This window comes from Haliotis rufescens, unplaced genomic scaffold, assembly GCF_023055435.1.
Source record: "Haliotis rufescens isolate VD_foot unplaced genomic scaffold, xgHalRufe1.0.p SCAF_61, whole genome shotgun sequence".
In the NCBI taxonomy this organism is placed as follows: domain Eukaryota; kingdom Metazoa; phylum Mollusca; class Gastropoda; order Lepetellida; family Haliotidae; genus Haliotis; species Haliotis rufescens.
This window is the reverse complement of record NW_025964346.1, coordinates 379,667-405,658: the sequence shown is the minus strand read 5'-3', so window position 1 is coordinate 405,658 and position 25,992 is coordinate 379,667. Positions and strand designations below refer to the sequence as shown.

The window sequence follows — 25,992 nt, the reverse complement described above, 5'->3', positions numbered from 1 at the left end:
TCAGCCTGGGTGGTAAAATAATTCGGGATACGTCCCTTCGTGTGTCGCCTGCACTTCTGCGCAGCAAGCTTTCCCTTGACGATGACTTCCAAACAAGGTGAACATGTTTTGCATTCATTTGCAGATAGATAGAAACATTTGACAATTTGATGTGGTATATGATAAAGAGGTTATTATATGTCTGTTGTCATATCATACCCCCTATCAACCCTCGACCCCCATATCAGCAAACCCTCGCGTTCATATGGGGTTGGTATGGGGTATGATATCAAGACTGCCTATACTAACCACCAAATATCCCATGAATAGTATTTTGACATGTTATATGAGCAAGTGTTTGTTGTGTGGAAAGTATGGGTGCCTATCGCATATTGGGTCAGAGACCAGGATATGGGTGGCTATTACAGATTTGGTGTCAAGACCAGGATAATGGGTGCCTATTACATATTTGGTGTCAAGACCAGGATATGGGTGCCTATTACATATTTGGTGTCAAGACCAGGATAATGGGTGCCTATTACATATTTGGTGTCAAGACCAGGATATGGGTGCCTATTACATATTTGGTGTCAAGACCAGGATATGGGTGCCTGTTACAGATTTGGTGTCATGTTTTGCATTCATTTGCAGATAGATAGAAACATTTGACAATTTGATGTGGTATATGATAAAGAGGTTATTATATGTCTGTTGTCATATCATACCCCATATCAACCCTCGACCCCCATATCAGCAAACCCTCGCGTTCATATGGGGTTGGTATGGGGTATGATATCAAGACTGCCTATACTAACCACCAAATATCCCATGAATAGTATTTTGACATGTTATATGAGCAAGTGTTTGTTGTGTGGAAAGTATGGGTGCCTATCGCATATTGGGTCAGAGACCAGGATATGGGTGGCTATTACAGATTTGGTGCAGACCAGGATATGGGTGCCTTTTACAGATTTGGTGTCAAGACCAGGGTATGGACGCCTATTACAGATTTGCTGTCAAGACCAGGATATGGGTGCCTATTACATATTTGCTGTCAAGACCAGGATATGGGTGCCTATTACATATTTGGTGACAAGACCAGGATATGGGTGCCTATTACAGATTTTGTGTCAAGACCAGGGTATGGACGCCTATTACATATTTGGTGTCAAGACCAGGATATGGACGCCTATTACAGATTTGCTGTCAAGACCAGGATATGGGTGCCTATTACATATTTGCTGTCAAGACCAGGATATGGACGCCTATTACATATTTGGTGACAAGACCAGGATATGGGTGCCTATTACAGATTTTGTGTCAAGACCAGGGTATGGACGCCTATTACATATTTGGTGTCAAGACCAGGATATGGACGCCTATTACAGATTTGGTGTCAAGACCAGGATATGGGTGCCTATTACATATTTGGTGTCAAGACCAGGATATGGGTGCCTGTTACAGATTTGGTGTGAAGACCAGGATATGGGTGTCTATTACAGATTTGGTGTCAAGACCATGATAATGGGTGCCTATTACATATTTGGTGTCAAGACCAGGATGTGGGTGCCTGTTACAGATTTGGTGTCAAGACCAGGATATGGGTGCCTATCACAGATTTGGTGTCAAGACCAGGATATGGATGTCTATTACAGATTTAGTGTCAAGACCAGGATATGGGTGCCTGTTACGGTTTTGGTGATAAGAGCAGGAAATGGGTGCCTATTACAGATTTGGTGTCAAGACCAGGATATGGGTGCCTGTTACGGTTTTGGTGTCGTGACCAGCTTTTGGTGAAGTGGGTAGGGTAGTGCATTTCTGATTTGATTGACTAGAAATATAATGTGTTCTGAATATATTTATAGGTATAGATGAACTCGCAGTATATATATGTTGTTATAGCCTGTCTGTACAGTAATGGCACGTAGATGTGAATGTATATCGGTATGTTGATTGATGTATCTGGGTAAGTGCTGGTGTATGAGCGTTGTGTGTTTGATATGAGTGGCTAATGTATCTTATAGTTTTATATATTGTTTTGCCATATCATATCACTTGTATACATACAGTTTTCTGCATATTCATTTATTCCTAATCCTTCACTGGCCAAGCTTGCCATGTGTATGTGCCGTAGTACAACGGTGTTAGCAGTACGGGTTTAACCGTTTTGTATGTTATATCATGTCAGATTCTTTATAGGCATTCTGTATTCCATGTAATTGTAATAATTCCTACAGTTGCATACAGCACGTTCCTTATAACTATAACATTTTATTAATTGGCTTGTATCATGATCTATTGTCCAGAGATGTAGAACAAGATGGATGTAATATAAGTGTTATTTGTTCATGAAAGTGATACGTATATTTACATGCATAGAGTAACTGTCAGAGATTGTACATGTTTTTTTTAGATTCTATTTTATATTTCCTGATTTTGTTTCATTGTTTCAGGCTGACGTTTCAGTATCACACCCCACAGCTGTTGGTGGTCATTTGAAACGCTACCTACATCGGCTAAAACCTATGGCTGTTACATAGTTTGGGTGAGCGAGTGAATATAGTTTTAGTGACAGTGAATATAGTTTGGGTGAGTGCGTAGCATGTTTTGAGTGAGTGAATAAGTTTGGGTGAGTGAATAAGTTTGGGTGAGTGACTGAATTTATTTTGAGTGACCGGGTTGCGGTGATTGAGGAAGTGCGTAAGTGTTTCAGCTCAGAATTTCAGTACAGTTTTGCAGAAAAGTATTTCGGGTATATCACAGCAAAGCGGCTTGAATGGTGAAGAATCCACTGGTTGCTGTAAAAGGACATTCGGTGCACAGCACATGAGACAAGTAGGTCATACACCATGAGTCGGTTTCCCCTCAACTAGCTGGAGCACTTGTCAGGCTGTGTGTATAGGTAGGGGGACTGTTATGAGTTCACAGTGCTTGGTTACCCAATGTTTACGTCAGTGTTATCTACTGGGTCGAGATGTGCCTTGCTACAGTGTATTGCGCAGAACGTTGGAGGGGTGGAAAAACTACACTGGCGGTGCTCTTGATCCTGACATATTGATGAAGTAAAAGAATTTAACAAGTAAGTGTATTTCCGGCTAAGAACTGTGTTCCTTTCATTGGTGATGCAAAAGGAAAACACATCGTCTTTGTGATTGTATCTAACACAGAAGTCACGTACGTTCATTAAGAAAAAAAACGACGAGTGGGTGTTGTTTATCGTACAATAACACACTGCAGGGAATGTAAACAATGAGGTTCGCAGCCCCGAGTGGTTTATTCTTCCTGCAATGTTTTTCTGTACGATAGACAGCGACCACTAGTCGTTTATTTCTGATTTGAGATATCAACATTAAGTAGAGCGTCTTTGAGGATGTTGATAAAATGTGCAAATGTCCGGCAATGTCGGAAAAGTCCATCTGATGAACTGGTGGTTAAGTTTGGTATTTCTCTCATGTTCCCACAATCCTAATGTCGATTATCTGTACCTGTTTTCCTAACACCGATTGTCATATCTCTCTCACTTTTGGATGCGGTGGTTGATCATTGCGTTTATCATCGTTGACCAGCGACATCTCAGGCGAACAACTCACGAGAGACTTCCCTCTCCAAAATAACCTCGTCCAATATACGACCTCATTACGTTGCGAGCGCATGTTCAAGTATCCAGAAATGACGTCATGATGGAACAATGTTTTATCGTGAAATATACCACGTTTTCTTCTGCGTTCTTTGCGGTTTATCGCACAGCTACCATATATATAGCAGTACAAACCTAGAGTCGCCTGTCTGTATAAAAGTATACTTAATGTGATTTAATAATCCCATGATGTCGTCATCCCGTGATTTTTATAGCTGCTGTGATCTGCTTTATTCAACATGCGTTGAACTATATATAAAAAAGCACCACACAACGATAACCTTCAGCCCGAATCAAAACTTGTGTCGCTATGTCAGGGCCATATGTGCGATCAATAGATCAGGTTTTAACCTAAACAGAGACCCGGGAAGATCCGGGGTAGAATTGGTCTTCACCAACCCACGCTTGCCGTAAGAGGCGACTAAGGGGGTCGGGTGGTCAGGCTCACTGATTTGGATGATGTATGTCATCGTATCCTAATTGCGTGGATCGATGCTCATGATGTCAATCGCTGGATTGTCTGGTCCGGGCTCGATTATTTACAGACCGCCGTCATGAAGCTGGAATATTGCTGAGTTCAGCGTTAAACAACAAACAAAGACTAGCTGACACAGACCATACCACCCGTGACATGACTGTCACTAAGGTCATGTTGACCCAATGACTTATCAGTTGTTACAAGTGCACTTCACATAACATTGTTTGATCAGGGTAGGACGGATATGGTTATTTCCGATTTAAGAGTGTCAATAAAGGAAGTCAGGCAGTATGTATCGAAAAAGAGTGGCATTTTAGTAACTTGCACTTTCCGGTGATAGTCATTGCTGCCTTCTAGTTTTTACCCGCGTCTGCTATGAACGTTTTCCAAAATCCCTGACTAGTTGAGTGACAATGGCGTCATGTGACACGTGGTCGACCTCTAACTGTGCAGTTAAACAGGTTTATGAAATATAACGTGTAGTGTATGTGGTGCAAAATGGAATGCAAACTTCATTAAAATTATTGTTTGGTTATACATTGTAACAACAAAAACTTTAAGAATCGACATAACGTTTTGGTTATAAACAAAAAAGAAAGAGTGAAATAAGTTCTTATTTAATTAGAACATTTTAACCATATTCAAGGTTTGCGTGAAGCTGAAGAAACGTGTCCGAAAAACAGACAGTTTTACTTTCTGTTCCAGTCACTTAGAAAGATGTATATACACTACGTACTTACACCATGTTAAACCACGTACTTACACCGACAACTTACACAATACTTACACCATGTACATACACCACATACTTGCACTATATACGTAAACCATGTACTTACACTGTACCTACACCATGCACTTACACCACAAACGTACACCACGTACATACATTATATACTTACACTGTGTACCTACACTATGTACTTACACATTGTGATTTTTCCATCACAAGGGATAAATATTTCAAAGTGCCATCTATAAAGGATCGTTTTAATCAAATACATGCTCATTTAATCATCGTTTCTTTTAAGGGAAATATAATTGATTAATAAATGTTGATGTAGGAAGTTATATATTTTATAAATTGGTAGTATATGATTATTAACTGAGATTGATAGTGGCTATATCCTCGAAGGGGCTTGAAGTAGCGTAAAATTATTGTCCCCCAGAGAGGCTATGCGAGCCCACATAAATCATAGAATATTTATGACTACCAGTGTTGTAATCGTAGAATATTTTGTTTGTTTTAAATCCCTGGCTAAACCCTGTTAATTGTCACCAGTGACTAAAGGGATGGTGTAAATCCTGCTGGGGTCCATGAAGGTAGCAAAGGTACTGTAAGTCCCCATGGTCCTCAGTGTGGTGACCTCACTTTAGCTGCTGGTGATATATAGCCCAATTCTATCTATTGTAATGTTATGAATAGTTTTACACATATATTTGTGATAATCTAGTTGTTTTACTGTCCTTCACCGACATGGTTTTATACAGTTTACATGTATATAATTAAAGTCAAATTTTATCTCGTCACGATATGGCTGAAATATTGCTGATGCGACATTAAATATTAACTCACTAACTCACTCACTTACACATTGTACTTGCACTATGCACTTAAAATGTACCATGTATTCACACAATATGATCACACCGTTTACTTACAACATGTACTTAAAACTGTGTACTTACAATGTGCACTGACACTGTGTACTTACATTTACTTACACTGTGTACATACACCATGTATTGACAACGTGTACTTACACTGTGTACTTACACTGTGTACTTACACTGTGTACTTACACTGTGTACTTACACTGTGTACTTACGTTTATTTACACTGTGTACTTATGTTTACTTACATTGTGTACTTACACTGTGTACTTACGTTTACTTACATTGTTTACTTACGTTTACTTACACTGTTGAGTACGTTGACTTACACTGTGTACTTACGCTTATTTACGCTGTGTACTTACACTGTGTACTTACACTGTGTACTTACACTGTGTACTTACACTGTGTACTTACACTGTGTACTTACGTTTACTTACACTGTGTACTTACGTTTACTTATACTGTGTATCTACACCATGTACTTACACCATGTACATACACCACGTACTTGCACTATGTACTTACACCATGTACTTACAACATCTACTAACACCATGTACTTACAATATGTACTTACACTGTGTACCTAAACTATGTTCTTACACTATGTACTTACACACTGTATTTACACCATGTATTTACACCATGTATTTACAATATGTACTTACACCGTGTACCTAATCTATGTACTTACACCATGTACTTACAGCAAGAACTTACACTGTGTACTTACACCATGTACTTACACCATGTACCTACACCAGGTACTTGCACTATGTACTGACACCATACTTAAACTATTTACTTACACAATGTACTTACAACGTTTACTTATACTGTGTACTTCCACCATGTACTTACAACGTTTACTTACACTGTGTACTTCCACCATGTACTTACAACGTTTACTTATACTGTGTACTTCCACCATGTACTTACAACGTTTACTTATACTGTGTACTTCCACCATGTACTTACAACGTTTACTTATACTGTGTACTTCCACCATGTACTTACAACGTTTACTTATACTGTGTACTTCCACCATGTACTTACAACGTTTACTTACACTGTGTACTTCCACCATGTACTTACAACGTTTACTTATACTGTGTACTTCCACCATGTACATACAACGTTTACTTATACTGTGTACTTCCACCATGTACTTACAACGTTTACTTATACTGTGTACTTCCACCATGTACTTACAACGTTTACTTATACTGTGTACTTCCACCATGTACTTACAACGTTTACTTACACTGTGTACTTCCACCATGTACATACAACGTTTACTTATACTGTGTACTTCCACCATGTACTTACAACGTTTACTTATACTGTGTACTTCCACCATGTACTTACAACGTTTACTTACACTGTGTACTTCCACCATGTACATACAACGTTTACTTATACTGTGTACTTCCACCATGTACTTACAACGTTTACTTACACTGTGTACTTCCACCATGTACTTACAACGTTTACTTACACTGTGTACTTCCACCATGTACACACAACGTTTACTTACACTGTGTACTTCCACCATGTACTTACAACGTTTACTTACACTGTGTACTTCCACCATGTACTTACAACGTTTACTTATACTGTGTACTTCCACAATGTACTTACAACGTTTACTTATACTGTGTACTTCCACAATGTACACACAACGTTTACTTATACTGTGTACTTCCACCATGTACATACAACGTTTACTTACACTGTGTACTTCCACCATGTACATACAACGTTTACTTATACTGTGTACTTCCACCATGTACATACAACGTTTACTTACACTGTGTACTTCCACCATGTACTTACAACGTTTACTTATACTGTGTACTTCCACAATGTACACACAACGTTTACTTATACTGTGTACTTCCACCATGTACATACAACGTTTACTTACACTGTGTACTTCCACCATGTACATACAACGTTTACTTATACTGTGTACTTCCACCATGTACATACAACGTTTACTCACACTGTGTACTTCCACCATGTACTTACAACGTTTACTTACACTGTGTACTTCCACCATGTACTTACAACGTTTACTTACACTGTGTACTTCCACCATGTACACACAACGTTTACTTACACTGTGTACTTCCACCATGTACTTACAACGTTTACTTATACTGTGTACTTCCACCATGTACACACAACGTTTACTTATACTGTGTACTTCCACCATGTACATACAACGTTTACTTACACTGTGTACTTCCACCATGTACTTACAACGTTTACTTACACTGTGTACTTCCACCATGTACATACAACGTTTACTCACACTGTGTACTTCCACCATGTACATACAACGTTTACTTATACTGTGTACTTCCACCATGTACTTACAACGTTTACTCACACTGTGTACTTCCACCATGTACTTACAACGTTTACTTATACTGTGTACTTCCACCATGTACTTACAACGTTTACTCACACTGTGTACTTCCACCATGTACTTACAACGTTTACTCACACTGTGTACTTCCACCATGTACTTACAACGTTTACTCACACTGTGTACTTCCACCATGTACTTACAACGTTTACTTACACTGTGTACTTCCACCATGTACATACAACGTTTACTTATACTGTGTACTTCCACCATGTACTTACAACGTTTACTTATACTGTGTACTTCCACCATGTACATACAACGTTTACTTACACTGTGTACTTCCACAATGTACCTACAACGTTTACTTATACTGTGTACTTCCACCATGTACTTACAACGTTTACTTACACTGTGTACTTCCACCATGTACACACAACGTTTACTTACACTGTGTACTTCCACCATGTACATACAACGTTTACTTATACTGTGTACTTCCACCATGTACTTACAACGTTTACTTACACTGTGTACTTCCACCATGTACACACAACGTTTACTTACACTGTGTACTTCCACCATGTACATACAACGTTTACTTATACTGTGTACTTCCACCATGTACTTACAACGTTTACTTATACTGTGTACTTCCACAATGTACTTACAACGTTTACTCACACTGTGTACTTCCACCATGTACTTACAACGTTTACTTACACTGTGTACTTCCACCATGTACTTACAACGTTTACTTACACTGTGTACTTCCACCATGTACTTACAACGTTTACTTACACTGTGTACTTCCACCATGTACTTACAACGTTTACTTATACTGTGTACTTACACCATGTACTTACAACGTTTACTTACACTGTGTACTTCCACCATGTACTTACAACGTTTACTTATACTGTGTACTTCCACCATGTACTTACAACGTTTACTTACACTGTGTACTTACACCATGTACCTACAACGTTTACTTACACTGTGTACTTCCACCATGTACTTACAACGTTTACTTATACTGTGTACTTCCACCATGTACTTACAACGTTTACTTACACTGTGTACTTCCACCATGTACATACAACGTTTACTTACACTGTGTACTTCCACCATGTACTTACAACGTTTACTTATACTGTGTACTTCCACCATGTACTTACAACGTTTACTTATACTGTGTACTTCCACCATGTACATACAACGTTTACTTACACTGTGTACTTCCACCATGTACTTACAACGTTTACTTATACTGTGTACTTCCACCATGTACCTACAACGTTTACTTATACTGTGTACTTCCACAATGTACCTACAACGTTTACTTACACTGTGTACTTCCACCATGTACATACAACGTTTACTTACACTGTGTACTTCCACCATGTACTTACAACGTTTACTTACACTGTGTACTTCCACCATGTACACACAACGTTTACTTACACTGTGTACTTCCACCATGTACTTACAACGTTTACTTACACTGTGTACTTCCACCATGTACTTACAACGTTTACTTATACTGTGTACTTCCACCATGTACATACAACGTTTACTCACACTGTGTACTTCCACAATGTACTTACAACGTTTACTTACACTGTGTACTTCCACCATGTACTTACAACGTTTACTTATACTGTGTACTTCCACCATGTACTTACAACGTTTACTTATACTGTGTACTTCCACCATGTACTTACAACGTTTACTTATACTGTGTACTTCCACCATGTACTTACAACGTTTACTCACACTGTGTACTTACAACATGTACTTACAACGTTTACTTACACTGTGTACTTCCACCATGTACTTACAACGTTTACTCACACTGTGTACTTCCACCATGTACTTACAACGTTTACTTACACTGTGTACTTCCACCATGTACTTACAACGTTTACTTACACTGTGTACTTCCACCATGTACATACAACGTTTACTTATACTGTGTACTTCCACCATGTACATACAACGTTTACTTATACTGTGTACTTCCACCATGTACTTACAACGTTTACTTACACTGTGTACTTCCACCATGTACATACAACGTTTACTTATACTGTGTACTTCCACCATGTACTTACAACGTTTACTTACACTGTGTACTTCCACCATGTACATACAACGTTTACTTACACTGTGTACTTCCACCATGTACTTACAACGTTTACTTACACTGTGTACTTCCACCATGTACTTACAACGTTTACTCACACTGTGTACTTCCACCATGTACTTACAACGTTTACTTACACTGTGTACTTCCACCATGTACTTACAACGTTTACTTATACTGTGTACTTCCACCATGTACTTACAACGTTTACTTATACTGTGTACTTCCACCATGTACTTACAACGTTTACTTACACTGTGTACTTCCACCATGTACATACAACGTTTACTTATACTGTGTTTATGAACAACATACTTACACCATGTACTTAAACTATAAACTCAAACTATGTACTTACAATTTGTACGTAGACATTATACTTACACTGTGTACTCACACTATTGACTTACAACATCTACTTACTGTATGTACTTACCCAATCTACATACACTGCGTGCTAACACTATCTACTTACGCGACATAATTACACTATAGCAATGTACGACCCGTGAAGATCTGGGGTAGAATAGGTCATAAGCAACCTATGCTTGCCGTAAAAGGCGACTATGCCTGTCGTAGGAGGCGACTAACGGGATCGGATGGTCAGGCTCGCCGACATGGTTGATGCATGTCATCGATCCCAATTGCGTGGATCGATGCTCATGATCACTAGATTGTCTGGTCAAGGCTCGATTATTTACAGACCGCCGCCATATAGCTGGAATATTGCTGAGTGTGGCGTTCAACAGCAAACCAACGATCTAACAAACACAATGTACATACACCACGAACATACATCACGTACTTACGCCACGTACTCATACTACATACTTACACCACGTTCTTACAAAATGTATTCACACCACGAACTCACACCACTTACATACACCACGTACTCACACCACTTACATACACCACGTACTTACACCACGTACTTACACCACGTACTTACACCACGTTCTTACACCACGCACTTACACCACGTACTAACACATCGATCTTACACCACGCACTTACACCACTTACATACACCACGTACTCACACCACTTACATACACCACGTACTTATACCACGTACTTACACCACGTACTTACACCACGTTCTTACACCACGCACTTACACCACGTACTAACACATCTTTCTTACACCACGCACTTACACCACTTACATACACCATGTACTCACACCACTTACATACACCACGTACTTATACCACGTACTTATACCACGTACTTACACCACGTACTTACACCACGTTCTTACACCACGCACTTTCACCACGTACTAAAACATCGATCTTACACCACGCACTTACACCACATACTTACACATCGATCTTACACCACATACTCATACCATGTACTTACACCATGTACTCACACCACCTAATCACACCACGTACTCACACAACCTACTCACACCACCTACTCACACCACGTACATACACCACTTACATACACCACGTACATACACCACTTACACTTTTACCGCGTACTCACACCACATACTTACACCACGTGCACACACCACGTTCTTACACTACGAACTTAAACAATGTTCTTACACAACGTACTTACACCACCTTACTTACCCCAGGTACTTACACCCCATATTTACACCACGTACATACACCACGTACTTACAGCAGGTACCTACAACACATTCTTACACTACGTACTTACACCACGTACTTACACTACATACTTACACCAAGTTCTTACACCACGTACTTACACCATGTACTCACACCACGTACATACAACACGTGCATACACCATGTACTCACACAACGTACATACACCACGTACTCACACCACGTACTTTCACCACTTGCACACACCACATACTTACACTACGTACTTACACCATGTTCTTACACCACGTACTTACACCACCTTACTTACCCCACGTACTTACACCATATACTTACACCGCGTACATACACCACGTTCTTACACCACGTACTCACACCACGTACTCACACCACGTACTCACACCACGTACTCACACCATGTACTTACACTTCTTGCTTACACTCTGTTTACACCACGTACTTACACCATGTACTGACATTTACTTTCACTATTTAGTTACACTATGTAAGTACTCCATCAACGAACACTATTTACTTACACCATATATTTACACGATGTACTGGCAGTATGTGATTACACCACGAACTTGTTCTTACACCATGTACTTACACATACTTTTACTATTTACTTACACTACGTACGTAAACGGTGTACTGACATTATGTTATTGCACCATGAACCTAATCCATGCACTTACACCAAGTACTGATCCCACATTCTTATCCTACATACTTACACCATGTACTTTCACCACGTACTTACACTGTGTTCTTAGATATTGTACTTAAACCATGCACTTGCACTGTGTACTTACATAATGTACTATGTACTTACACTGTGTACTCACGCCAAAATGTTTACAGCATATACTTACTCAATGTACTAACACTATCTACGTACACACTGTACTTACATAATGTACTTACACACTATACTTACATAATGTACTTACACAGTGTACTTACACACTGTACTTACACCATGTATTTACAGACTATCTAGAGCCTCTGGAGAAATCATGGGAATGTGTTGATATACAACTTCTCTGTAAGTTTGCATATTGACCTATAGTTGTTTCAGCTTCACAGCACACTAGTGTGACGTTTAATGTTGTTTGTGTTACAGAGTGGATTGCCTACACGCTGTGATGTTTGTATCGTTGCTGATCATTGTATGTAAGTGCACTTTTTCACAAGTGTGTAAAACAATATGTATATATATTGGCTATTCCTCTATTAATAATCTAGAAATTCCAACACTACATGACAGGCTCCAACGTGAGTTTGTATTTGGACCTTTGTTATCTACGATCTATTTCCCGGTGACCTTGGCTTAACACGACTGTTTAATGTGGAACGGAATTCCGATGTGAAGCTGTTCTTCAGCGTTTACTACTGAGGTGAAATCAACGAGCAGGATATGGTGCTGACAAAACCGGCAATCAGGTAGACATGTATCTAATTCAACTTCCGTTTTCAGTTTCTGCAGCACAGGGTGTCCCGGTGTGCGAGTGGGGCAAGTATGGACACAACTGTGACCGACTATGTTCAGATCACTGTAGACTTCATCCTGTCAGAAACCTTCGACACTGTCAGAAATATACTGGGAAGTGTTCAGAAGGGTGTGTTCGTGGTCGGCTTGGTGACCTCTGTGATCAACTTTGTAGCCCGAACTGCATCAAGACCACGTGCAATCAACCCAACGGGGGATGTACCATCGGGTGTATGGAAGGATACATTGGATATTTCTGTAACATAACAACAGGTTCACAGACACAAATAACAGGTGCACAGATACAGTTCTATAAATAGATTCTGACAGGTTATGTCCAAGAGTTGAGTCAGAACATAAGTAATTATTATAGATGTTGAGAAAATGGCATACAGCAGATTGACAGCCCTAGATTTTTACGACTATTTGGATATGATATGTAAATGTACATCACGTTTTGACAATCAAACATTATTTTTGGTTGGTTTTGAAACAATAGATAATTAGTGATTACGTGATGTCACACGTACCACGTGATAAAACATTACAATACAGCCTCCAACGTGAGTTTGTATTGTAACCTTTGTTATGTTTTAGTAGACATGTCTTAGATCTACTTCCCGAACGGTGGAATTCGGTGTACAACCGTAAATGGCCATATGATCTAGAATGTGAGAGCCCTTGGCTTAACACTGTTTTGACCGACTGTTTAATGTGGAACGAGATTCTGACGTCAAGCAGGTCTTTGGTGTTTACTCCTGAGGTGAAACTCACGAGCAGGATATGGTGCTGACAAAACCGGCAATCAGGTAGACATGTATCTCATTTAACTTCTGTTTTCAGTTTCTGCAGTACAGGGTGTCCCGGTGTGCGAGTGGGGCAAGTATGGACACAACTGTGACCGACTATGTTCAGATCACTGTAGACTTCATCCTGTCAGAAACCTTCGACACTGTCAGAAATATACTGGGAAGTGTTCAGAAGGGTGTGTTCGTGGTCGGCATGGTGACCTCTGTGATCAACTTTGTAGCCCGAACTGCAACAAGACCACGTGCAATCAACCAAACGGGGGATGTACCATCGGGTGTATGGAAGGATACAGTGGATATTTCTGTAACATAACAACAGGTACACAGACACAAACAACAGGTACGCAGATACAGTTCTATAAACATATTCTGATAGGTAACTTGTAAGGGTTGAGTCAGAACATAGGTACTTCGTATAGATGTTGAGAAGATGGCATACAGCCGATTGACAGCTCCTAGTTTCGTACGACTATTTGGATATGATATGTAAATGTACATCACGTTTTGACAATCAAACATTATTTTTGGTTGGTTTTAAAACAATAGATGATAAGTGATTACATGATGTCACATGTGAACTGCTCACTAAAATGCGCTTCATCTTCGTAAAATATTCTGTCAAATTTTCAGGTTTACCACGTTTCCCATTTGCTGCATGCATGGCGTGTTGAAGCTTGTATGTTATAACATGATCAGCTGTGTATAATTCCGCAAACTGTATTAGTTTTATTTTCTGTAACAGCTTATATCATGACCTGTGACGTCAGCAACAAGGGTTTTATTATCATCAGATCCTTGACTTTTATTTAATTTTCACAAAATTATCTTTTGTCATCTGAAAGCTAGATTTCAATCAGACAGAAAAGGGCATGATTCTGTCTGTGTTCAATCAGTACCATGACTATTTGAAAATCGTTTCTTGAATAAAGTGGAAGATTGGACTTGACGTGACCAAAATTATGTCCGACGCAATTTCAGATTGTATTTTATGTTCCTGTGAACAATTTACTTGCCTGTGCATGTGTTTGTGACAGGTGCCACCAATGCGCTAATTAAGCTCACCTTTTCGCGATTATCTAGTGCCATCAATATCTGATTGTGATTGATGAACACATGCTCATGATATAGTCAGAGTCATACAATGGACTCTGCTTGTCTTATCATTATGGAAATGTTTTTGTCTACAGAAATGCTTGGCTCACGGCAGTACAATCACACTGATCACGGCCTCCCCCTTGACTTGTCTATACGGACGTTTTGTCTTATGGTGTCTTGTTAGCTGTGTCTGTGTTGCAGTGTCCGGCAGGATGTGTGCAGGGACATCTACTTACATGTGGACACAGACGTTTTGTCTGATAGTGTTCTCACTAGCTGTGTCTGTGTTGCAGTGACCACTACCTACAGACCATGTGACTGAGGCAGGGTGTCTGCAGGGATATGTACTTACATGTATATACAGACGTTTTGTCTGATAGTGTTCTCACAAGCCGTGCCTGTGTTGCAGTGAGGATGGTGTCTTGTTAGCTGTGACTGTATTGCAGTGACCGTTACCTACAGACCATGTGACTGGGGCAGGATGTGTGCAGGGACATCTACTTACATGTGGACACAGACGTTTTGTCTGATAGTGTTCTCACTAGCTGTGTCTGTGTTGCAGTGACCACTACCTACAGACCATGTGACTGGGGCAGGGTGTGTGCAGGGATATGTACTTACATGTATATACAGACGTTTTGTCTGATAGTGTTCTCACTAGCTGTGTCTGTGTTGTAGTGTCCACTACCTACAGACCATGTGACTGGGGCAGATTTGGGGAAAACATGCGATCAAGCCTGTCCTCCAGGTTGTGCCCTGGGTTCCGACAGAAACACCAACTACTGTCAGACTGACACTGGAACGTGCACTCGGGGATGTCGGCGTGGTTGGCATGGCGACCGATGTGAGAAGCTGTGTGTCCGGAACTGCATTGCGGATACCTGTCATCAAGGAAGTGGACATTGTACCCATGGCTGCAGAGGGAGATATACGGGAGAGTTTTGTGAAGCAGAAACAGGTAAATAGGTGGAACCCAATCACGGCACCATCCTGCTGAGTCACCGCAGCTTGAGAAGCGTCAAGTAGTGTTAGGCTCTCGAGGCCAGATAATGAATAAAATAATACTTGTTCAATTGGACAAAAGAAGATTAAAATTTCAACATAGTAAAAAACAGCTTCAAATACATAATCTATTTATTCTACCTAATCCCATATTGTTTGTCTGTTACAGGTGAGGGGCACAACAGACAGACTAATTAGTCATATTGCGGTTGTGTGTTACAGGTGAGGCGCACAGTACACAGAGTATACAGTGGATGTGGATGTGGATGTTACCTGTTGCGGTCTTTATCTGTTTGACAATTTGTTGCTGGAAGAGGTGAGTTTACTTTGTGTGGGTCGAGCCTAACCTGACACTGCTTCACCATCTAGATTATGATCAACTCATTTTGTTCAGCATAACTTTGACATATTTTACATGGGTAAAATGATGTACTAGAATCTGCAAATTTTCAGTTGTACGAACAGACGAATGTTACTCTATATTTTCCATGATGACATCCTTATCAGTAATGACAATTGTATACGGTCGTTCACTGATGACAACTTTAATTCAGCACAAGACATGCTTTTATGGAAAATGTGAATATGTATTTGTGTGAGGTAGCCAAAAATGTTTGGTGTTTAAGAGGAAATGTCAAGCAGATGCCCTGTCTTTTATCAAGCAAATCTCTTTGCAGTCCACGATGTAGAAGAACGTTTGACAAAGGGTTTACGCGGCTGATAAGAAGGTAATTCTCATGAAGACCTGCTCTTTAAAGCATGTGGTAGTATCTTCTCTAAATGAATGTTGGTAGTGTTACTGAAGAGGTGGGTGAGTAAGTTTGGTTTATAGTAGTTCAGTTATATCACGGCGTGTCAGCTTGCTGTGGGAGTAAAGCCGGAAGTGCAGGTCATAGACGTTTACTACTCTTTGACACCCACGGACATGGTTATGGTGCTGACAAACCTAGACACCTAATCTGGGTGATCTTGGATTCATACGATCCTAGGTTGTAACCAATGCCCGAATGACACCACTCAATTCAGCCGAACAAATTGTAGCATCAACGACGATCGCGACTGACCTAACCGTGTCCCCTTGTTACTGATAAACACTCCATTACTTTATTTAAATATTGCAGTGTTATTTACCCCCTTTTGTACTCTTTTTCAGGAATCCCAGTGCTTGTAAGTGCCATTTTATTTTTTCAAATTTTACTTGAAGCATAATTTGACAATATACAAGTATGCATCTAGACATCTTCTCATGGAAGCAACCATCAGGTGAACTGTTTGATTTGGGAATGTGGACATTCTCGTTTAACAATTTACGACTGCCTCTGCACTATTGCCAGAACCAGCATGTGGCCGCAAGGTCAGGTTCCCTGTCTGTGAATTTTGCAAAGGGAATTCATTATGTCTCAGATTATCCAATTCACACTGCAATTCTGACTGCTACGTAATCCACCATTCACTCAAGCCATCCTCTAGGACAGTCAGGTATATTCAACACAACAAAACAACACATGGATGAAAGTATGTCAAATTACGAGACTACAAGACGCTGTTTCATCCTTCAGATAGGAATATGTTCAAAAGAACAATATACTATTTCAAGAAACCCTCATATTCCGTCACTAATTCGTTGTCAGCAACTAATCATCAATGGAAACTTATTATCGATAACCCTGTATCATAATCTTTGATGTCATACAGAAAGCAAAATATCTTCGACATTAGACTTGTTGCTTTGAATTAAACTATATGACGTAGGTGCTGCCTCACAGCCTTCATATCCCACACTGCAGACAAGGACATTTAAAAGCGTCATATGATTATGGTGTGAACATTCATATCTCAAAAAAGTGTCAACGTATTTCATCGAAGATAACAGACACAACTTGTATAAAATAGATAATACAATGTGAAATATACTTTAATTGTGGGAGCATTCGTTCTCAATGAAAATAGAAACATTTAAAAACGGTTGAACTAATGTGTAACTCACGTTCATTATAGCTGTGCTAACTGAAGGCACAAAAAAACTTTACCACTTTAAAAATGAAATTGCAAAAAATTGAAAACACAAGTTCAAAGTAATCGATGCAAAACACATCGTCCTAACACAACATAGCTCTGTGTTGAAAGTTATACACGTCTTATTTATTAAGTGCGAAAAAGTGAAAAAAAACCGTGCCGTTTGGGCAGCCGAAACAACACGTGCAGTAAGAGTTTTAACGATACGGATGGAATGTTTGACACAAGTAAAAGGCAACAACACAGAAATGCCCCACCCGACACCTGAACAACGGGTGCCAAGAACAGGTAGACCCAGGGTAATCACGCCCAATGGAGACCGGGACTTGCATACTTTACATCTCCCGAATCGCCTCCTGACAGTGACGTCATCAGCGACGAATGCCTTAGGGCATATGGTTAGTTGACACACACTGGCCAGGCGACTCAGGGCTGAATTAATTAGGGCCTCACAGAGTACAGTTATTGACAGCGCGACATTTCTGTTCAGAGCTAATGGAACACAGCGTGTTTACCGCCTGAGCGGGACACGAACTGCGTCATAATACGTTCAAGATGTCGTGCCGTATGGTGGAAGGGGGGTTATGGTGTGGTGAGGAAATTTTGGGCATAGGAGAAAACAATTGATTGAAAAAACAGGATTGAACAGAACTCCCTACAGTCAACACGCTTCCCAGACATGTCCCCCATAGAACACCTCTGGGATGTCATGGATTGTTGTGATCGACGGCAGCCACTTCCCATGACAGGCATCCCTAAGTGTCTACTGTAGCCAAAAACCGACTAGAACTGATCCAGGGCCTCAAGAGGAATGGCGACGTATCTCACATCATGTCATGAGCCACGCTATTAGTGTGATGTGTCATTGAACCTGAGCGAGTTAAGATGTGTGTGCCCTTTTTCCATTAAACTGAAAGCTTGTTGTTGCTACCACGCCTCAATTCGGGCATCTGTCATGCCAATATCGGATGCTATATGACTGTCATTTTAAATGATTATTTCATTGCGACTTTGATCTTTCCAATCCATTTTACTTCATGCAACTATCTTTTGTGGTTTTGAAACTTGAGTGATTGCAACCATGGTAAATTTTCCTTTGGCCGTCGGTTTAGATGATTCATACATTCAACACATGATTGTGAGGATGTCGGGCAGTTGTACGCTCTTTCCAACTAGTGTCTGGTTACACACAAAAATATTGTAACACGACAGACAACACCCATGACAGACTCTACATATCACTAACTTATCCTAGCTACACACGCAACAGTATCCATACCCACGAAAAGCACCCCTAGGTGTCTACTGTAGCAGCACACACAACAGTCTTTACACCCAGGACAGGCACCCCTAGGTGTCTACTGTAGCTACACACGTAGCGGTATCCATCCCCACGAAAAGCACCCCTAGGTGTCTACTGTAGCCACGCACACAACAGTCTTTACACCCAGGACAGGCACCCCTAGGTGTCTACTGTAGCCACACACACAACAGTCTTTACACCCAGGACAGGCACCCCTAGGTTTCTACTGTAGCCACACACACAACAGTCTTTACACCCATGACAGGAACCCCTAGGTGTCTACTGAAGCCAACACACACACAACAGTCTTTACACCCAGGACAGGCACCCCTAGGTGTCTACTGTAGCCACACACACAACAGTCTTTACACTCAGGACAGGCACCCCTAGGTGTCTACTGTAGCCACACACACAACAGTCTCTACCCCCACGAAAAGCACCCCTAGGTGTCTACTGTAGTCACACACACAACAGTCTTTACACCCAGGGCAGGCACCCCTTGGTGTCTACTGTAGCCACACACACAACAGTCTCTACCTCCACGACAGGCACCCCTTGGTGTCTACTGTAGCCACACACACAACAGTCTTTACACCCATGACAGGCACCCCTAGGTGTCTACTGTAGCCACACAAAACAGTCTCCACCTCCACGTCATCCACCCGTATGTCTCCACTGCAGTAACACAGACAACAAACTGTAACATCAATACATGCACTCATATGTCTCCACTGCAGTAACACAGACAACAGACTATAACACCAAGAGAGGAACCCCTATGTCTCCACTGCAGTAACACAGACAGCTGACTATAACATCAAGACATGCACCCCTATGTCTCCACTGCAGTAACACAGACAACAGACTACAATACCGAGACATGCACCCCTATGACTCCACTGCAGTAACACAGACAACAGACTATAACATCAAGACATGCACCCCTATGTCTCCACTGCGGTAACACAGACAACATACTACAATACCGACACATGCACCCCTATGTCTCCACTGCAGTAACACAATGAACAGACGTTAACACCAAGACATGCACCCCTATGTCTCCACTGCAGTAACACAGGCAACAGGTTTTAACACCAAGACATGCACCCCTTTGTCTCCACTGCAGTAACACAGACAACAGATCCAAAAAGTGAACAGCAAGTGCAGCAACCTTGAAAGTAAGTTCTCAAAGCCTCAAACTATTGTGAGTGACATTAAAGTTAATCAAGATGTAATTGTCTCTGATATCGACGCTACAAATGAGAAACTTGAGCAAATCGAAAATAAAGTCACTTCTATGGATAACGAAATTGATAAGCTCGAGCCCTTCAGTAGATGAGACAATGTGATTATCTATGGGATTTCTGAGGGAGACGAGAATACCGTACAGTGTAAAAAAAGGGTGGTGGATATTTTCAACCAGTGTGTCACCGATAAAACTTGGTCACCCAAGGACCTGATCAGAGCCCATCGACTCGGCAAGACGCCCCAAGCCGCTGATAAACCGCGTCCAATGATCGCGAAAGTACGCGAGAGTGACGATAAAATCCTGATCTTGAGTGCGAGACCCAAACTGAGAGATGCTGGTTATGGCGTTGCAAATGATTTGACTAACCGGCAGCGACAGCAAATCAAGGACTTAAAGGGCACCGGTATGCGAGGCTACTTTAAAAATGGGCGGCTTGTAACCGAGCCCATACCGGATCGAGTGACTCTGTCCGACACGGCGACTCGACGTCGTAATACCAGGTCAAATGCTCGGAATCAGACTGCCTGAGATGTTGGCCGGGCCCCGGACACTTTCTCAGAGGATACAGATTCACTGTACACCGATGTCAATAGCCAAAATGAAATTGACAATCGTTTTTCTCGTTTTTTTATGCTGGAATGTTCATGGGTTGTTTAGTAAGCTGTCAAATGACAAGTTTAATTCGTATTTGGAAACATTTGACATTATTTGTTTATTTGAAACGTTTCTTGACTCAGTCGACTTCGATTGGTTACCTGGTTTTAAAGTCTTCTACTCCCCGGCGGTAAAGCTGTCCGGTCGTGGGAGAAAATGTGGTGGTGTTTGTTTTGCCATTAGAAATGAGTTTGCTCAGTTTTGTAATGTATTTAATAGTAATTCGGGTATTGATAATTTCTAGTCAATTATATTGAAGAAAAACCTCTTTGGAACGCCAAAAGATGTATTGTTTTGCCCCTTGTACATACCACCAGAAAATTCTACATACTATGACAAACATCAAAATATTAACATATATGATAAACTCGATGAATTCTTTCTTGATAGAGCAGACTGTCTCTCTGATTACACTGTGCTTCTTTGCGGAGATTTTAACTCTAGAACAGGTTGTGAAAATAATTTAGTTGATCAAGAATCGACCACAAATGATCCGGATATTTTCCCTGAAGTTGACATTGTAGATGCATGTATATCACGACGGTCTTCGCTTGACAATGTTATTAATAATTTTGGACGATTTCTAATTAATTTCTGTTATGTTTTCAACTTGTTCATACTAAATGGCAGAGTTAATGGCGACATGAATGGTGAATATACATTCATTAGTGGTAATGGTAGTTGTACTATTGATTATTGTATTGCCTCATCTGATTTCTACGAGTTTGTTTATAATCTTACAGTTGGCGAGAGTCTTGACTCGGACCACTGCCCTCTTGAACTGAGTTGTTCATTTCCACGAGAAAACACAAATAGATTTGCACAATGCAATAGCACTAATTCGGCAGATAGATTTGTATGGAATGAATTGCATAAAGATGAATTTGTACACTGTCTTAGTGATCGTTTTGCTGAAACTTCACAGACTCTTCTGACTACGCTAAACACTAACATAAACGATGCAGTTGATCTTTTTGTAAATCTACTACTTGAGTCAGGGCAGTGTATGAAAAAAACAGTTCTTGGAAATAAACCACGTAAATATATTTTCAATTCAAACAGCGAGTGTAGAGAACATAGGAGATCAGCAAGACGAGCGCTAAGAAAGTTCCGTAAAAATAGATCTGAATCTAATAGGAAAACTTATTGTCAGTTACGCAACAAATATAAAACAAAATGTAAAAGCTATTTAAAATCCCTTAAACTTACCAAATTAAATCGTCTAAATGCCTCATTATCAAACCCAAAACGGTTCTGGAGAGAAATTAATTCTCTACGCAGTCCATCATCTGTTCAGAATAATATCACAGGCACTGTATTTTTACACTTTATACTATTGTACAAAAATATCTTGGATGCCGGAAACGAAAACTGTATGTTGCATTTGTGGACTTCAAAAAAGCTTTTGATAGCGTTAATCGTTGTAAACTTTGGGATTGTTTGAGAAAAACGGGCGTTGGGGGTAAAATGTATAAAATGTTAAAATCTATATATGCAAATGTCAAATCATGTGTTCGTCACAAAATGGTGTCACTGATTACTTTGATTGCCCTATCGGTGTGAAACAAGGCTGCATTTTAAGCCCTCTCCTTTTCTCTTTCTTTATCAACGAATTGTCCCTTGAAATCCAACAAAACGGAAAACACGGTGTCCAACTTCATCCAGATATGTATGAATTGCTCATATTACTTTTCGCAGACGATGTTATACTTATTTCTGATACTGTTAATGGGTTTCAAACACAAATAGACATATTGTTTCAGTATACCATCTCCTGGAAACTGACTGTTAATACAGATAAAACGAAAATTGTTGTTTTTAGAAAGGGAGGTCCTCTTGCATCCAGGGAAAAATGGTATATCAATGGGCAACAAATTAATGTTGAAAAAACTTATAAATACCTTGGTGTCATTTTTCCTTTTAATCTGAAACTAAATCACCTCGTCAACGATCTTGCGCTACGAGCTAAGAGAGCCCTCATTACCTTATTTGTTGTTCTTGATAAACTCGGTGTCTTCCCCGTCTGTTTTCTTCAAACTTTTTGATTCTCAAGTTAAACCAATTCTGTTATATGGTTCAGAGATTTGGGGTCTCGAAAAATATCACATCTTGGAAAAAATTCACTTAACTGCTTGTAAACGATTCTTAAATGTTGGCAAATCTACCCCAAATTGTATGGTGTATGGTGAATGTGGAAGGTATCCCTTATATATCTGTTCTTATGTACGCGGTCTAAAATATTGGTTAAAGATTATAAAAATGTCACCTGATCGTATTCCACGTAAATGTTATGAAATGCTGAAATACCGCGACAATGTTGGTTATATAACATGGGTCACTAAAATCAGACAACTTTTATTTCTTCATGGATTTAGATATGTTTGGATTTACCAAGGTGTTGGAGATAAGACAGCATTTCTTAGTGTATTTAAACAAGTTGCATCTGATATGTTTATCCAAGAATGGAGAGCTACATTGGAAAATAGTCCAAGATACGACCTTTATAAAACATTTAAATCCTGCTTATCTCCAGAACAGTACTTAACAGAAATAACAGACAGAAAACTTAGAGTGTGTTTTACACGTTTTAGATTAGGTTTGAACAATTTAGTATGTAATACGGGTCGTTTTTCCTCAGTTTCAATAAATATGCGTTTTTGTCCTTTTTGCCCCACATTTATTGAAAACGAATACCATTTTATGCTTATCTGTCCATGTTATGAATCGCTCAGAATAAAATATTTCCAAGGTTTACCCCAAAACATCAATACACTAATTAAGCTCCTCCATTTTGATGAAATATCTAACGAGCAACAAAAGAATACTATCCTATACATTAATTATGGTTTACGACTTCGCAACCGTCTTTGTATAAATGATGTTTAATTATTCTTTAGGTTATTTGCCTTCATTAATCAAATGCTTTTATCTCTTCTTGTTGTGTTGTGTTGCGACTTATTTTTCACAAAATTGTACACGTGCACATCTCTGTGCATATAAGTCTGCATGTTTATACTTCTACATGTACAAAATTGTATATATATAATGTTACTGTATGTATATGGACCTATGGCCAGAATACAATAAATGATGATGATAATGACTATAACACCAAGACAGTTACCCCTATGTCTCCACTGCAGTAATACAGACAACAGACTATAACACCAGAAGAGGCACCCCTATGTCTCCACTGCAGTAACACAGACAACAGACTAAAACATCAAGACACGCACCCCTATGTCTCCACTGCAGTAATACAGACAACAGACGTTAACACCAAGACATGCACCCCTATGTCTCCACTGCAGTAACACAGACAGCAGTCTTTAACACCAAGACATGCACCCCTATGTCTCCACTGCAGTAACACAGACAACAGGCTTTAACACCAAGACAGGCACCTCTATATCTACACTGCAGTAACACAGACAACATACTATAACACCAATACAGGCATCACAATGTCGCCACTGCAGTAAAAAAACACAGACAACAGGCTTTGACGCCAAGCCAGGCACCCTATGTCTCCACTGCATTAACATAGACAACAGACTTTAACACTAAGACAGGCACCTCTATATCTCCACTGCAGTAACACAGACAACAGACTTTAACACCATGACAGGCACCACTATATCTCCACTGCAGTAACACAGACAACAGGCTATAACACCAAGACAGGCACACCTATGTCGCAACTGCAGTAACACAGACAACAAACTATAACACCAAGACAGGCACACCTATGTCGCATCTGCAGTAACACAGACAACAAACTATAACACCAAGACAGGCACACCTATGTCGCCACTGCAGTAACACAGACAACAGGCTTTAACACCAAGACAGACTCCCCAATGTCCCCATTGCAGTAACACAGACAACAGGCTTAAACACCAAGACAGGTACCCCTATGTCGCCGCTGCAGTAACACAGACAACAAACTTTAACATCAAGACAGGCACCCCAATGTCGCCACTGCAGTAACACAGACAACAGACTTTAACACCAAGACAGACTCCCCAATGTCGCCACTGCAGTAAAACAGACAACAGACATTAACACCAAGACAGGCACCCCAATGTCGCCACTGCAGTAACATAGACAACAGACTTAAACGCTAAGACAGGTACCCCTATGTCGCCGCTGCAGTAACACAGACAACAGACTTTAACATCAAGACAGGCACCCCTATGTCGCCACTGCAGTAACGCAGACAACAGACTTTAACATCAAGACAGGCACCCCAATGTCGCCACTGCAGTAACACAGACAACAGACATTAACACCAGGACAGGCACCCCAATGTCGCCACTGCAGTAACATAGACAACAGACTTAAACGCTAAGACAGGCACCCATATGTCTCCACTGCAGTAACACAGACAACAGACTTTAACACCAAGACAGGCACCTCTATATCTACACTGCAGTAACACAGACAACAGACTTTAACACCAAGACAGGCACCCCAATGTCGCCACTGCAGTAACACAGACAACAGGCTTAAACGCCAAGACATGCACCACTATATCTCCACT

General features: G+C 40.3%; 1 protein-coding gene across 6 annotated transcripts in view; it reads left to right on the top strand.

Moving 5' to 3' along the window:
- The window catches only part of LOC124128310 (multiple epidermal growth factor-like domains protein 10), a 59,814-nt gene continuing 33,822 nt past the window's right edge, over positions 1 to 25,992 (top strand). The window contains exons 1-5 of one of the 6 annotated variants that reach the window (XM_048386834.1): positions 1 to 97; positions 2,433 to 2,524; positions 12,953 to 13,002; positions 13,307 to 13,612; positions 14,162 to 14,446. In XM_048386834.1, coding sequence (XP_048242791.1) covers positions 12,975 to 13,002; positions 13,307 to 13,612; positions 14,162 to 14,446 — 619 coding nt within the window. In that variant the 5' untranslated portion in view covers positions 1 to 97; positions 2,433 to 2,524; positions 12,953 to 12,974. Of the gene's footprint in view, positions 98 to 2,432; positions 2,525 to 2,611; positions 3,059 to 12,952; positions 13,003 to 13,306; positions 13,613 to 14,161; positions 14,468 to 25,992 lie in introns of those variants that run through there. The other 5 variants (XM_048386838.1, XM_048386836.1, XM_048386833.1 and 2 more) reach the window with 5 other exon arrangements.